Here is a 17,831-nt window from a genome sequence, read left to right on the forward strand (position 1 = left end):
TACTAAAAACTCAAACATGAAGGCCATTCGAAATAGAATGACATCTTCTGGAATGACACCTCAACAAGATATCCTGAAACGTATTTGTTAACATCTTTAAAAAATTATTTTGGTAAAAACATCTCATTCAAGTGTTCTCTATAAAGTACAATTTTTACATGATTAATCACAGTTCTCCTAAATGGATAGACCCCACTACCAAGTATTTCAATTTACCAACTTGAAATTGAATGTAATTCAATTAGATGTAATATAGAGACATGTAATATAAAGAGAAAATAGTTAAGGAATAAAGTTACACAGAGAAGGAATCAGACAACAGAAGAAAGCGTTCTGAAAGAAAAGTTTGGAAACAGCCACATAATTTACATATATTTACATATGTTACTTATTAGTCCTGTGAGATATGTACCATTACCTTCACTTTATAGATGAGGAAACTTTTTAAAAAAGATTTTATTTATTTATCTGTGCGTGCGTGCAAGCGAGAGAGCAAGAGAGAGAGAGAGAGAAAGAACACGAGTAGGGGGGAGGGGCAGAGGGAGAGGGAGAATAGGCTCCCCGCCAAACAGGGAGCCTCATATGGGGCATGAATGAGGAAACTTTTAAAAGGAACACATGAGAGTAGAATGAGAGAGAATATTAAAAACTGAAGCAAAGTTGAACAAATCTTTATTCAATTAGCATTTTTATGTGCTCCACAATTGAAGCAGGAACTTAGAAATAATCCAAAAGAGAAGAAAGCATGACTAAAAATTAAGAGGAAAAGAATATTAAATTAAAAAAAAAAGGGATTTTTGTGGCTAGAACAGGGGGGCATGAGGTGTTATAGCTGAAAATTCAAATAATGAAAAGATATTAACTCAACAAACATTTATTGAGCACCCATTAAACACATGACACTAAAGATGAATAAAATTGCATCCCATGTATCTAAGAAACACATCACTTTTGTTGTGGGAGTGGGGAAGATAAGACAGATACACAAATAACATGAGACAGGTTCAAAAAGTTCACAAGGGCTATATCAGCCATATGCCGTACACACAGAAAGAACAAAAAAGAATAAGCAAGGAAACAGGAAGCTAGGTATGTCAAAACTTCTAGTTGTTAATAGAATAGAAACCACTTTCTTTAAAGCCTAAAAATACTGAAAGAAAAGTAACTCCAGGGGTTCACCATGTCTTCCCCATCTTCTGTTCCATACTTACAACACAATGCCAAGGTCAGCAGGGCTTTTCCAAGGGTACCCCTTACAAGAACTTCAGTCAGATGACCAGAGAGGTTATTTCCATAGAAATCTTGGGTAGTCAGAGAAGTCACTTCTATAGACATCAGAAAGAGGAATAGAATTTCCTGATAATGAGGGGAAATCCAAGATGAAGAAAGTGGTTGCTCACAACCTGGGTTATCCTTTAGGTTCCCTCAAGAACTCTAACCTTAATTCAGGGGTATTTATTCATTCCTTTGTTTACTTGCTGCCTCACTGACAGACACTGTATGGAATGCTTTCTATGTGCCAAGCCCAAAACTATGACCAGTGAGTAAATGTTATAAGGAGCAAATGACCGTTTAATACAAGAAAGAAACTTTCCAATAAGTAGAAAGGCTTAACTGAAATGGCTTAAGTTATGAAATCGCGAGTTCCCTGTTTTCTCTAGAAGTACTTAACCAAAAGGACATGAACATCAGAGGTTGGATGAGATAAACTTGGATCCACTTCAGCTCCGGTTTATAGATAACTTTTCTCAGGCTGTATCTGTAGAGGTGATTAAATAAGCCCAAAGTCTCAAAAATAAATGCTCGGAAAAAAAAAAATCATAGTCCTGTGCTATTATTTAAATTAAAATGTCAAAATATATTTAGCACACACAGAAAAAGAAGTGGAAGCGGCAAATCAACTATTGAGAAATGACAGTGCACTAATACAAGGTACAAAGAAAATAATGGTTTCTCCCCAAAAGACTTATGAAATAAATAAAGCTTTAAAATGCTATTTAAAAGAAAAATGAATGGCCTTTTAACATTTAAAATGTTTAATAGGAAGATATTACCTTTTACCCAAACCCATATCCTCTCCAAATGAAATTACTGTTGCCTTCAAATCAGTTTCCCTAATAATTGGAATCTATGGTATTAAGTTAAAGGATTTCAAGAGTTTTATAAATAAGGTAATTTCTAAGCCATGAGAAGCAAAAAAATTACAAAAGACTCACAATTGTACTGAAATCTCTAATTCGGTATTACCTATTGCCTTGTTACTTTTTCATAACAATTTAAGTAAATAAGTCTTTAAAAGCCATATAATTCAGCATGCAAAAAACTATGAAATTATAAAATTAAAAAATTATTTCCTTCACTCTGAAAAAAATAAAGCAAAATAGTTATAACCCAGCTATCTAAAGGAAAAAGATTTTAGTAATTCTGACTATAAAAGTAACACATTTATTCAAGACAATTTGGAAAAAAGAACAGTATGTAAAGAATAGAATAATAAATAAGGATCCATAAATTTCTATCAGCCAAAAATAACCACTGTTAATATTTTGTTCTCTTCTTTCATTTTCTCTACATGTGTACAATTGAGATATACATGTGTGTGTATACGTATACACATGCATATACATATTTAATTAGAGTGGAATTATATTGTTTTATATTTTGCTTTTTCCATTTAAGATTATATTGTATACACTTTTCTATTTCATTATATTCTTTCAAAAATTACATTTTTGATGTCTGTATAACATTGTCTTTTGGAGATACCATGCTATATATATGCAAACGCTACAGTTATTCATTTGGATTCTTTTAAATTTTTTAATATTATCATGAACATAAATTTCTGCATTTCCCTGATTCTTCCCTTTAGATAAGGTTCTAAAAGTGGAATTACTAGGAAAGAGGGTGTGAATATTTTCTAAGAGGGCACATTTTCTATTTTGTGTTTATTCAATTCATCCATCATTAAAAAAAAAATAGCTACTGAGCATCTGTCCTGAGGCAGGCACTGTGCCAGATGTTGAAGATACGGTTGTGAAAAGAGAGACACTGGTCCTGCTTCACAGAGTGGCAGAATCGAGATGATGATATAGACAACCCAAGTACTGTGGCAGGAGGTACAGGGGGACTCCCATATGGAGAATTGGAGAAAAAGAAAAAGTACATGAGAATCTGAGATCTCGGGGTCAGAAAGCCTTCCTAAAGAAACCATCATGTAACCTGACACCTGAGAACATGCAGAAGTTAGCCAGATTATGTGGGATTTGTGGGGAGACAGTTTCGGCTGGAAGCAACAGCATGAGCAACAGTTCTCCTGCTGGAACAACTGACGGAAGTCAAGTATGATTAGATACAAAAGGCTAATGTGTGTGGAAGTGGGCAAGGTAGTGCCGGGATGGGGAGGAACAGTGTGAGGACACTTAAGATAAGATCTGAACGGTAAAAAGGAGCAAGATCATTTATAGTTTTGTAAGCAAAAACAAGAAATTGCAGCTGTATCCTAAAATTCGAGAAAGTTTGGAGGTTTTTTTTACAGATTTTATTTATTTATTTGAGAGAGAGAGCATGCTTGCATCTGAGCTTGAGCAGGGGTAGCAACAGAAAGGGAGAGAGGGAGAGAGAGAATCTCAAGCAGATTACCCACTGAGCGCAGAGCCCCACACAGGGCTCAATACCAGACCATGAGATCATGACCTGAGCCGAAACAAGAGTCGGATGCTTAACCAACTGAGCCACCCAGAAAACCCAAAAGTTTTAAGAAATGGAGTGACAAGACAGAAGGCAGAAAAGATCAATTAGGAAGAGGATGAGAACTGAAGTCACATAAAACTAACAAAATTTTCATTTTTATTTAGGTTACTAGATTGACAGAGAACTGCACAAATTCAACCACACAGCATACCTTGAATTTGTCTGAGCATTTCTGGAGTGGATAGAGAAACAGGCTGAATATCATCAGGCAGTACGGATTCTAGAGCCAGACTGTCCAGGTGGAAATCCCAACTCTTCCACCTACTAGTTTTGTGAAATTGGACCTATCTAAGATCCAAAGAGTAACACACCTCACAGGCTTGTCATGAACATTAAATGAGTAAATACTTGTAAAGCACTAGAATGGTACCTGGCACATAATTAGAGCACTACATTCTTACTAGTACTATTTCACAAGAAAATTCACATACTTATATTTAATCACACACTGTATATCAGTTTCTTCAAATACTGCTTTCTCTAAAGCAAAGTTGTTCTCAAATTATTTTACATGGATATAGGGTTTCATGGTCACATAAGTTTGAACAATGCTAGATTAAATAAAATTAAACAGTTTCTTTACTGCAGAACATCTTGGAGCCTTTAAAATGCCAAAATAAATTGTATACAACAAAATTAAGGAATATTGAACTAAAACCCAAAGTATAAAATAAAAATCCATGAGTCCACAGTGATATAATAAATAACTGGGGGGAGGGAGGCAACTCATCCGTGCAGAAACACTCCAAATAATTTCTGTAGAGACTCTCACCTCACAGAGGCGGAACCTACCTGTCTCACCTTACATGTGAACCACAAATAGTGACTTCCTTCCAAAGAATAGACTATACAAGGGGGTGGGGGCGAAGAGCGACTTTGCAGTGGAGTAAACTCACAGATACTACCCAAGCCAGGCGAGCCAGGTCAACATCAGCGGTGCCAGGCCATGCTGACCGTCTATACCCTGATATGTGAGGAATATAAATGGCACTTTCTATCTGTGGTCTTCCTCCAAGAACCTACCCGGCCCCCCAATCTAATCATGAGAAAAACATCAGACAAATTCCAACAGAGGGACATTCTACAAAATACCTAACCAGTACTTCTCAAAACTGTCAAGGTCATCGAAAACAAGGAAAGTCTGAGAAACTGTAATAGCCAAGAGGAGCCTAAGGAGACATGACAACCAAATGTAATGTGGTGTCCTGGATGGGATCCTGGAACAGAAAAAGGACATTAGGTTAAAACTAAGGAAATACAAATAAAATATGACCTTTAGCTAATAATAACATATTAATATTGGTTCACTGATTGTAACAAATATACCACATTAACCTAAGATGATGTTAATAGGGGAGACTAGGTGTGGAATCTATGGAAATTCTATAATAACTTTTTAATTCTTCTGTAAATCTAAAATCTTTTAAAAATCAAGTTCACACAAAAAAATCATAAAATAAATTGTGATTCTAGGAGTGAAAGTTGCAGCACAGGGAATATAGTCAATGATACTGTAATAGCACTGTATGATGACAGATGGCAGCTACACTTCTGGTGAACGTCATAACGTAGAGTCATCAAATCACTATGTGGTACCCCGAAACTATGCTGAATACCCGAAACCCTGAAATTAATGTAACATTATGTGTCAACTATACTTCAATAAAAAATAAATACAAATAAAAAAAGGATTTTTAAAGAAACGAAGGAAGGAAGGAAGGATGGAAGGAAGGAAGGAAGGAACAAAGAAGGAAAGAAAGAAAGAAAAACTGTGACCAAGAGGAAGGCAGTGTGGGCCTCAATTTCTAAACTTATTTGTCCATGGAACCCTTTTTTGTGGAGCACCTCTCAGGGCTAGTTTCAGCAGAAAACAATCTGGGAAATGCTGATGCAGTATAAGAAACCTCTTTCCCTCATCAACCCAGAAAATTGAACACCAATCTAGCTTGCCAAAAACTGCAGAGAGCTGATTTACATCCCAACTCTGAAGACACAATCAAGAGCTAAGTGAAGTTCAAATAACTCATGAAACTTTAACAGGAAAAAAAAATCAAAATTTTCCAGGCTCCAGTTCCAAAATATTTTCTGCCGACCTGTTTTACTGAATTAAAGGGGAAAGAAATACTAACTGTTTTTTTTTAAAAGTTCTTTTTGATTATAAAGAGCAAAGAACAACTTAATAAGGAACCGCCCGTGTGCAGGTCCTCCCTAGTGCTCCTACAGGATGTTTTAGCCATCTCCCCCATAGTACATAGCACTTTCTACCTTATACTACAACCATTTATGCCTATGTCTTCTTTCAGTGATTAAACCATGAGTTACCATAGGTGGAATCTTTATCTCTTTCTTTTTTTTAAGATTTATTTATTTATTTGAGAGAGCGAACGAGCAAGCAGGGGGGAGGGGAAGAGGGAGGCAGAGAGAGAAACCCAAGCAGAGTCTGCACTGAGCATGGAGTCCAACATGGGACTCGATCTCACAACCCTGAGATCATGACCTAAGCTGAAACCAAGAGTTGGACGCTTAACCAACTGTGCCACCCAGGCGCCCCATATCTAATTTATTTCTGAATCTTCATAGCACATAGTAGGGTGTCTTTTAGCAGGCATTCAGTAAAGATCTTTTAATCTGAATATCACAATAATTGGTAGAAGAGATGGCAAGTGCCTTTACTATTAATTTAACATAAACTTTCTAAGTTCTTGCTACATAAGGATCAGTACGCTAGATGTAATGGGTACACAAAAACGTTTTTAAATTGTTACTGATTTCAAGAGGCTTATAACAAAAGTCAAAAAGATGTACACAGAAATTGCTATAATAGAATGCAATTTGTGATAAGAACCATAAAATGACAGTGTGCTACAAGAGTCCAAAAGGAGAGATCCTTTTCAACAGGGATGATAACATGATAACCATCTTGGAGAAGAGATGTCATCTGAGTTGACTCTCACAAAATAGATGAATTTTCATAATACTAACCAGGAAAGAGCTTTCCGGGACAAGAAAACAAAATAAGAAAAGCGCTAAAAGATGCAAGAGGGAAAGGCAAAATGATTCACTTGTAAGGGCACACAGAACAGTTATAAGACAGCAGAGACTGATAAAGTGGAAGTGAATGTTCTTAATAAACTAAGTGGCAAATATTAAAAACAGTTAAATATTTAAAATGAGAGACAGAAGTAGAATTAGGAGCTATACAAGCGTGAGAAACTCTGGGAAAACCTAACTGGAAAGCAGATAATGCATGATGAGTAATAATAAAAGGACTGACAGGCAGCAAAATGAATCCACTGAAAGACAAATAAATGGATTTAGATTAAACTGATGGTAAACATAAAATTCACGTGACTTTCCTAAGTAACTCCACAGTTTGGGAGAAGAAAGTAGACGCAGAAGTAGCCTTAGGCTGAGAACTGGAATGGCAGACAGAACAGAAGTCTAATAGGGCAAGAGACGATGAGGTGCAAGGGAGCACGCTGATGGAATGGTAGTTTTACCATATGGACTAAGGAGCTTTTGTGCAAAGAGGAGAGAACTGCCCAATACAACCGGGAGCTTAAGAACTATATGACTCAGCGAGAACAAATAGAAGAAGATAGGTAGACACTAATTGGTAGAAGAGGTATTTAGTGTGACCACAGTTAAAGAATCAATTATTTCAACAAATCATGTTCCATGAGCTAAGCACTGTGCTGGATGTCAAGGATAAAAAAACACAGTCCCTGCTCTTAAAGAATGAATAATGTAGTGCAGGGATTGACAAGCTTCCTGTAAAAAGACAAACGGCAAATATTTTAGACTTTGTAGGTCATAAGCTCTCTAGGCAACTACTAAACTCTGGCATTGTCGTGCGACAGCACCCACTGACAATATCTAAATAAATGAACAAGATTATTTTCCAATAAAATTATTAATTCCTATAATTTTCATAAGTCACAGAAATTACTCTTCTGGTTTTTCAGCCAGTTGAAAATGTAAAAAATATTCTTAGCTTGCCAGCTGTGTAAAAACCGGTGGCAGGGCAGATCTGCCCCATAGACTGCACTGCACCAAGCCCTGCGTTAGTGTGTGAGTCTGGAAAGAAAAGAGAGGAGTCGCATATATCTACACACAACACATACACTTACCCTTCATATGTGGTCTCAGCAACAAGCAGTAGGCGTGAAGAATGGACCTATTATTTACCTCTCTACCTCTTTTTTTTTTTTTTAAGATTTTATGTATGTATTTGACAGAGAGAGAGACAGCCAGCGAGAGAGGGAACACAAGCAGGGGGAGTGGGAGAGGAAGAATCAGGCTCATAGCGGAGGAGTCTGATGTGGGGCTCGATCCCAGAAGGCCAGGATCAGGCCCTGGAGCCAAAGGCAAACGCTTAACGACTGCGCCACCCAGAGACCCCACCTCTCCACCTCTTCTTTTTCCATCATGATAGGAAAATAGCTTCAGTATCTTCTTTCCTATAGCTAATATGCTAAAACTGATACTTTTCCCAAACCCTTTGGAAATTTTCAAATTTCACCAAAAAAAATATTCAGACGTAATTTTTTTTATTTTTTTGAGTTTATGTCTTTACAACAAAAGATTAAACAATTTTCACACATGTAGCATTTAATGATTATGCTTTGTGACATATCAATAATATTGTCTGATTGCTAGACCTAAAGGTACCACCCAGAGATAGGATTATATTACATATTTCCTCAAAGATCTCCATGTTATTGCTTCTTTTCACCATCTGATTTTGAGAGCTTTTCAAATGAAAATAAAAGTTGAAAAATAAAAAAGCTGCCTCACATCCACTGCTTGGATTGTGATAACTCAAAGCAGCAGATTATCTCTCAGGAGCAGAACGAACCACTATGATAACTGAAGCTGGGAGATGGGTTTACGGGAGTTCTTTGGGGTATATTTGAAATTTTTCATGATAATCTCTGAGACTATGATTGAGAAAGGTTGACTCTGTGCTGCCCATTAAACCCCTTGGCAGCGGAAGTCAGGGAGTCACACTCGGTACCGCGAGGAAGGCTCGCAGGGGTTACCTCGGAGGCAGGTGCGTCAGGCCACGCTGAGGTGAAGAACAGTGATGGAACCTCAGTGTCTATTTTAACAGTTCTTTTCGGTTTTCTGTCTAAAATCATTTCTTTTTTTAAAGTGAATTTTAGTTATTTCAGCCCACTTTAGAAAGCAGGTTCAATTGAGTTCTGTGACAGAATACAGTTAGTCCATAGCGCCTGCTGTGAGAACAAACCTATTTCAAATACAGTATCAGTATGACTGGCTTTGAAAGCCAATATTTTAAAGGAAGAGTGAGTCGGTTCATTTCCATCTCATTCTTTTAATATCACGAGCATGAGGAATAAACGGTCACATAATACTTTTATCACATTTAAAATTTCAGGCCAGTACAGTACTTGATTTTTTTTCTTCCTTCAACTCAACATTTTCAGGATTACTGTAGTTAAGTAAGTGTGTTCCTTGGTTACCGAAAGTAAAAAGGAAGAGCATGCAAATACTATTCAAATCGTTGGAGTGGTCCTTACCCAGGCTTCCATATAGGGAATAATATATACTCCTGATACCAATGAGGATCTTTCATTCCGTATTATATAACCTAGCACGGAAAAATAAAATGAAAATGAACAATAGCCAACCTGTGCTTTCCTCATGTAAACCAAAGGTTCTTTCAGATGTTCAGGCGGTGCAGCAGGATGACTAGGTAAAGGAAACCTAGGACAAAAAGAGGCAGCTAAATATTGTACATTATCTTGAGAACTAATTAATTCTCTTTGTTAGAAATCACTTACCTCTGTGGTCCATGTCATAAATGAAAAAGAGTATCTGCTAGCAATTCAGTGTGTTTACAGAAGGTACAACAACATAATAAAGTTTTCTTATCCTACTAATATTATAGTTTTAGATTAGCAATTTAATTACTTGTTAAAAGTTGAATTGCACAATAATCTGAATTCATAATTTGAGGTAATTTTAAAATTACTTTACTTTGTAAATCCTCATGTAAAAATTGTCAGAGCTGTTATTTTTAGCATATAAATATTGTAACATTTAGAGGAATTTTTTAAGGTTGAAAAAAATCCATGAACTTGTTAACATATCAACTGTCTTCATTTCTCCCAATTTCCTTTTCCATATGATTATATATTTTTTACATAGTTGAAATGATAATGTAATTAGTATCTTTCAAAAGAGCCATGTTTTACTATATAATACACGAATTTAATAAAATTTAAAAATGTTAATTTCTTATGGATTCTTTCTGTTTTTTAAGTAACCTTACATTCATATTCAAAATGTACTGTTTTTATTGAGAAAATATTATTCAACAAATATTTGAGCTATTCTAGATACTAAGTATATGGTAGAAATTGAGATAATATCCTCTGTTCTCATCTACCTAACATTCTAGTGAAGAAAGACAGTCAATAATTAGAAAAAGAAACAAATTAATAGAACTATATCAGATAGTAATACGCGCCATGAGAAAATGAGAGCGGGGAAATGAGATAGAAGTGATTTGGAAGGGTAGGTGTCTAGGGGAGCTAATACTTGAACTAAGACATAAGTGAGAAGGAGCCAACCACACAAAGATCTAGGGGAGGAATATTTCAGGCAGGGGGCAGCAAGCACAAGACCTGAGTTAGGAACATTTGGAAGATTTAAAAATCAGAAAAAGCCAGAATGGTTGGAATATAACAATTGAGACACAGAGTGACATGAAAGCACAGAAAGCGCAACAGGAAAACATAACAGTTCAACATTTACTTAGAGATTCCAGTCTCTTTCACGAGAACAAATAACTCCTTTTGAAATTAGTCATAACACTTGTTCCTATGGCAAAGTAACCATGTTCTAATACTCAAGAACCATACACTGAATTTTCAAGAAATGCCTCATCCAAAGTGGAACACCAACAGGTAAAGTGTTTATGCTACACCAAGCTTAATTACACCTATCCCAGGACTTAAGAGTAAAATGCTCAAATGTCCAAAGGAAACATTTCTGGAATAGAAAAAGCAACCTGTTCAAACCAATCTCTAAAAGTTTCACTATCTCTATCTGTTTTTTCCACAAAAATCTGTACTCCATGTACCTAAATAAATTATCCTTCCCTACTCACAAATGAAAAAAAATGGTAATCTATATATACCTCAATATTTCTTCATATATGCAAGACAGTTTAAAAACCATATATTTCATACTGTTCATTATATCATTTGTAAGGGACACATAGTTTAGAATGAAATATTGTTTCAAAATCCTTTCATTTTAATAATAATTATTTCTAAATTTAGTAAAACTTAGAAATTAAGGATTGAAACTTGAGAGCACTTACTGGTAATCTTGTTATTTAATGCACAAAGAAGTTTATCCATAAATAGGTAATAAAAGGTGGCAACCCAAAAATCATTAATGTTAATCCAAAATCAAGTTAGATTTTTATTCATTCAGAAATATTTAGTAAGACTCTACTAAACGTTTAAGGTAATAGAAATAGATCAGTAAATAAAATAGGCTAAAATTCTGTCCTTGTAGAGCTCACATTTTTACATGAAGAGATGAAGGTTGAAGAAACCTGTATATCACTCTTGACTCTTGCCTCTTCCTGTCCCCTAAATCCCCAGAAATACTTCTCATCTTTTTCCACTCCACTGATACTTAAACCAACATCTCTTGCCTGTATTTATCTGACAAGTTCTTAAGCAGTCTCCCCTCCTTCCACACTATTTTCAATCTGTTTGCCAATTTGTCTGGCTATTTAGCCAGGAGCAATGTCTTTCTTATTCACCAGTGATTGTATTTCCAGTGTCTAGCATAATGTGTGGCACATACCGGATAACCAGGACATTGCTGAGTGAATATAAAACGCAAATATGATCACATCATTACTATGCTTAAAATTCTAAAATGAAACCCAAATGCTCTTAGGATCCAGTCTAAAAAAGCTTTGAGGGGAGCCTGGGTGGCTCAGTGGGTTAAGCAGCCGACTCTTGGGTTCAGCTCAGGTCACAAGCTCATGGGTCATAGGATCAAGCCCCAAGTTAGGCTCTGCACTCAGGGTGGAGTCTGCTTCAAAAATTCTCTCCTTCTGCCCCTCCCTGGCACACGCGCCCATGTGTTCTCTCTCAAATAAATAAATCTGAAAGATAGATGATAGATAGATAGATAGATAGATAGATAGATAGATAGATAGCCTTGAGGAAGAAGCACACCCCCACCTACATATCTGGTATCATCCTTCACCATGTCCCTTTCCTGATACACCCAGCCATACAACTTCCCTCCTTCAATGTGCCACACTTTTCCACTTCTAAATCTCTAAGCTTGTTGCTCCCTTCTTCCTAAAGCACTTTTCTTCTCTATTCCTTTCCCTGACTAACTCTACCTCAGCTTTTTTATCTCAATCTGAATATTGTTTCCTTTGGTAAGCCCTCATGACATCCCCAACCTGAGTTAAGTGCCTGCCCTATGTGTTCCTTGTACTTCCTCATCTTGTACTTATATTGTACTGTAATTGCCTCCTTAAACTATCTGTGCTGCACTGAGATGTAAGCTCCATGAAAGCAAAGACTAGCCAGCTTGTTCATTATCCTCAATTCCTAGCTCAGGGTATAGCATATAACAAGTACATTTAAAGTAACATTCAAAAAAAGGCAAAGAAGAACTATGTGATCAGGACATTTTGGAATTACTCTGGTCTACTGCCTAAGCACTCTTCCAACAAATGCCATGAATGTCTATAAAGACTTAACCATATCTTGTGGTCTAGTGTAAGGTACCCATTATCTAAAATCTTTCCATTTTTGGTCCACTACTGTTCAACATTCACACCTCTCTAAAGTATGGAAGATGTTTGCATGTGTCTACCATAACAGTACACTATGTATATATTTTACTAATATATACCTATATAGAAAGACTTTAAAAGGGTTTATGTATATTCCTTAAAGGAAAATGATAGGCAACCTACTTTTTTATCAACTGTTCTACACAAAGTATGATGAAAACTAAGACAGAAAAAAAAGGTGCATGTTCCATGTAAAGACTGTCTTAATTAAATCTTTTTAGTAAATTTAGGATTAGTAACTACTGGGTATCCTCAATTCAACAAATATTTATTTTGTGTTAGCACTGGTCAGAGGCCCAATAACTACCTACCCACTGACTCAATACCATTTATTTGAAGGTACTAAAAGAAATATAAAATATAATTCTTGTTTCATAACACTTTTAATCCAGGCTGAGAGATAAGATATACACATATGTGAGACGTAGTAAAACACATGTTCTTTGGAATCAAACAGCTGGAGGTCAAGACCCAGCACTACCATTTACTAGCCATATGATCTTCAGTAAATTATTTAAGTAGTTTAAAAACGCCTTGGTTTTCTCTTCTGCAAAAGGTTATAATAATAAATTCCACAATCATAGGGTTGTTGTGAATATTACATTCCATAAGGCAATGTATTTAAAGTGCTTAGCAGAGTGCTTATATAAAATACTCATTTAATCATGTCAATTGCCTATTAAATATTTACACAACAATAATTAAATAAGCTTGATCCCATGACCCCAAGATCATGACCTGAGGCGAAACCAAGAGTCGGTCACTTAACTAGGACTAAGCCACCTAGGCACCCCAATTAAGTGGTCAATCTTAAGAGGGAAGAACTAACCTAGGCGACAATTAAAGTTGCAGATAAATAACAGAATACAAAAATTTTTCTCTCTCTTTTAAACAAGAGTTGGACAAAAATCTTCGGCATGGTTACTAAAATGAAGTGAACAATTTTCTGGTATCATCTGTATAGCTCATGTGTCTACACCTTTATTAGGTAAGAGTGTATTTTTTTTTCTACTCTATTTAACCTAGTGAATTCTTCTACTTTACTTTTTGTATTCTTTACTTGTCCATCTAATGATTTCTGCCAAGGAAAAATCCAACACAATATACTAAGTCCACTTTATTCCTTTGATTTATGTTAGGGGAAACACTTCTTCACTCTGGATGTGTCCTTCCCTGTGAAAAGAGCTCCATTACTGTAACATTCTTGGCCTCTCTCCAGGGCTTTACTCGCTACACCACAGAAGAGGTTTAGTGCCTTATCCAACCTTTTTTTTTTTTAAAAGATTTTATTTATTTATTTGACAGAGAGAGACAGCCAGCGAGAGAGGGAACACAGGCAGGGGGAGTGGGAGAGGAAAGAAGCAGGCTCCCAGTGGAGGAGCCTGATGTGGGGCTCGATCCCAGAATGCTGGGATCACTCCCTGAGCCGAAGGCAGACGCTTAACAACTGTGCCACCCAGGCGCCCCCTTATCCAACTTTAAAATTTTGGAATAATAAACTGAACATGCTCACTGATGTTATTTAACTGCAAGGTTAAGTCTATTTAATTCTGGAGTTCAGTTAAAGGACTCATTTTGCTCTAGCACTAAGCTGTGTCCTCTTATCCAGCCTTTATCAGTAATAAAAGTATAATTTTGATACCCATATGCCTTTATGTTTTATCTTATTTCTCAATTTCTTCAGAACCCAAGTGAGTAAAAAAGGTAGTATTACTTACTCTTTCAAAAATCTCAACGTTATTAAAAAATATTTATTTTATGTCTATTGTTAGGATACTGAAAATAAGACAATGAATGAAATACTGTCCCTGCCATCAAGTAAAAAGGCACTCACTGTTCACTCATCAAACAATTTTCAGGAATGGTTTAGACTACAAAAATAGTAAACACCAGTAATACCTCCTTGGATAAGAATCCACTGTTTGCAATTACACATAACCGGGTGCTTTTATTCCACCAGTATTGGACACAAAGACACACAAAATAACAAGCTTCCTGTGTAACAGGCAAAGAGATAAATCACAATGTTCGTATTAGTTTAAGTAACCGGTGGCATCTCTATACATATTGTATATTTAAAACCTTACTTATTATGATAAGCATCTATTTCTGGGTGACTAGGACCAGGGGTATGGTCACAGTCAACTTCAATTAACAGGTGGCACTTAAATATGATTTATCTAAGAATCTGTAAATCAACTGGGAAAATGGTGACAGGCAAAGAAGTAAACGCTAATTTTTAAAATGTGTGTCTAAGCGTAGGTCCACAGTCCTTCATCTGAGTCTCTTTATTTTAGAACAGTTCTGATAAACTAGATTCCCTTGTTTCCTAGTTAATAGCAGATTAGAAGGGACAAATTAGAAACAGAAGTGTTAGAATCTAGAGAATTCTAGAGACATAGGCACATTGATAGCAGTTAAAAAAAAAAAATGACAAAAGAACTCCATTAGACTATAAACTCCATGAGGGTAGGAATTGATTTCTTGTTCTATACTATGTTCCCAGTGCCTAGCATAGTGCTAGCACATGGTAGGGGCTCAATAAATAACTGATGAATAATGGAATGTTGAATAAACTATAAAAGCTAACTCTAGATCCTTATTCTTTATAATGACAAATAGTTTTATACACCTCAACAGACTCTAAGGGCAAGTCCATATTAACAGAAACACTGGTTTCCTTAATAATGACACCAATTTTGAAAAAAAAAAAAAGTTAATTATATTTAGAATGGTTGCTTTATAAAGACAGAAAACGGATAATATCCAAAATGGCAACAATAAAAAGAATGTTGATAAGCTTCAGTTATCTGAAATATTAACTTATTTCCCTAACTACACTGGATAAATGAATTGTTAATATAAAAATTTTGGTGGTAAAAAACCCCACCTATTCATTATTCATTCCCAGGAAGGACTGTAATTTTTAAATGTATTAACTTACGTGAAATGTTATATAAATACTAATGAAAAATAACAATATAATGAGTGTACATAGCAATACTATATTCATTACTTACAAAGTAAATACAGCTAAACATAACAGTATCTCAAAATAGGTAGGAAAAACTCACACACTCAATTCACTATAAACAGCATTCTGAAGTTTCTTCTCCCAACCTATTTTTTAAAAAGAATAAAATATATGAATAGATTAGTTTCAAAAAGAAGCATACATTATAATCAAATTTATCTCACTAAAACTCTCACATCATATTCATTTGTGAAAGAACTTTATCAATTGCCAGTTGCTGTGTAAGTGTTGTTAAGGAATTATTTCCTATACATTCACTATGTCCGTTGGCAAACACTGAGTAGGAAAATTATCAGTATGACTCTATTTTTTTAATTAAAACTATTACACTATTTTCTCAAGATGGGAGAAATCCTTCTTCCCATTGCTAGGGTGCTCAATGAATGCCAAAACAGTGCTGGCTACTGTACTGCGAGTACTACCAGGAACGTGCCAAGGAAAGGGCAAGAAACAGCCAGGCACTTGACAAAGACAGATCATAAACAATCAGTCACTACTAACTAGGAAGTAAACTCCTGAACAACAGAACATTATTATGAGGTACCATCATACCAGCGAGCTTGGCGCTAACTACTTAAACTTTTCTGGATAAGTAAACCACTTAACATCTCAATTTCCGTGTACAAAGGTTAGAATAGGGAACTTCTCTTCCTGCTCTAAAAGAAATTAGGATTTTCTTTTCTTTTCGTTGAAAGGATAGAAAGGGGGGGGGTGTAGAAGGAAAAGCAGCCACAAATGAAAAGTAAAAGAGGAAGTGCTTAGCGAGGGAGATTCTTCATACATTCAGGATGTATTTTGATCAGGAAGTAAACAGCATTAAAAACTGAGTAATGCAGTGATTTCCACAGTGTTCCTGAATTTTTGCAGCATTTTATTGAAATATCTGAAAGTTCTAATTCTCCTTAAATAGAAACCTATCCAGCCACTGTTTCACAATTTTGAATGAGTAATTGGAAGGCTGAGGATAAAATATTCCCTCCAAATAAAGTATTTCCTTACTTTGCCTTAAAGAATTCGGGGGGAAAACAACTTACAAACCTGATATTTTAAAGAATTCCTTAATATCTTCTTTTAGTGATTCAAGCTTAATCTCAGGTCTCTGAAGACTGGCCTAATTTTAGAAAGAAGAAGAAAAAGAAGAAGGGAAAAGAGAGAGGTCAAAAGTAAGTCATTTGGGTTGATATTTAATATGAACAAAAATTTTTAAAAAGAGTGTCCAAATGTGCATACCATTTTACAAATCCCTTTTTGAGGTCAGAGCACTTTGGAATTATCTAGAATAGCTCATAAGAGAGAAGACTTTTTCACCTACCCTTAATATACAGGATCTATGATGGTACACTGCAGTCTACTCAAAATAGAAAAACTTGCAACTTATGAATACTTAACATTTTATCTAAGATTTTTATCTTTGTGAATACTTAGTATCTATATTTCTAGTAGGAAAAATACTCAGATTTTATAAATTCATTCTCTTAATATTATATCAAATACATATGGCGGCATTTATACCTAATGACCAAAAACCCAGCTGTATCCCTTTGAAAAGTGTCTTCCTCTTCGGATTGCTGCTCAATGCAAACCTTCATTTGCTGTGCATATTTATGGAAAACACATAAAACTAGTAGTTCACAAATACTTATTAGTGTCTCCTTCATCTTCAATTGCATGCCTTCTATTCTATCTATTCGTTTTTCACACTGTAATTTTAACAAAAAGTAATAATTTCTCCAATTTAAAATGGTTTCGATTATTTTCAAAGTGTTGATTTTTCATCACCTAGCTCTTTCTCTCAAATTGTAAAAGTCTATTCCTTAAGAAGGCATTAATATTAGGATAACTCATGATAAGCATTTCAAACCTAAGAAATCAAAAATTGATCTTATCTTCCACTCATCTTTTGTTCCTTCTCTTCTATTTTTTAATCCTCATCTATGAAATTACCATGCATCAGACCTTCTAAGTCAGAAACTTCAGTTATTCTTAATTCCACTCTAACTCCTCAAAGATTCAATCCCTTTCTGGGAAGATAGCATTGGAGGCAGTGAATTATTTTTTGGTTTGGGTGTTTTTTGTTTTGCTTTTTAATCTCCCTGATTTCCACATAAAAACAGACCAAGCAACTGAATAGGAAAACCAAAATCCATTGGAAAACATTTACAAAACTTGGTGATAACA

General features: G+C 35.4%; 1 protein-coding gene across 5 annotated transcripts in view; it reads right to left on the reverse strand.

The window, feature by feature from the left end:
• TBC1D19 (TBC1 domain family member 19) overlaps positions 1–17,831 on the reverse strand; it is a 153,770-nt gene that overhangs the window by 99,561 nt on the left and 36,378 nt on the right. For 3 of the 5 annotated variants that reach the window (XM_011231144.3, XM_002924299.4, XM_034671991.1), the window contains 3 exons: positions 16,692–16,764; positions 15,694–15,739; positions 9,408–9,483 (listed from right to left, as the gene is read on the reverse strand). The exons of 1 other annotated variant lie outside the window; for it this stretch is intronic. In XM_011231144.3, coding sequence (XP_011229446.1) covers positions 9,408–9,483; positions 15,694–15,739; positions 16,692–16,764 — 195 coding nt within the window. The remainder of the gene's footprint in view (positions 1–9,407; positions 9,484–15,693; positions 15,740–16,691; positions 16,765–17,831) is intronic. One more of the 5 variants, XM_034671992.1, reaches the window with a different exon arrangement.

Source organism: Ailuropoda melanoleuca, chromosome 11, assembly GCF_002007445.2.
Source record: "Ailuropoda melanoleuca isolate Jingjing chromosome 11, ASM200744v2, whole genome shotgun sequence".
Lineage (NCBI taxonomy): Eukaryota > Metazoa > Chordata > Mammalia > Carnivora > Ursidae > Ailuropoda > Ailuropoda melanoleuca.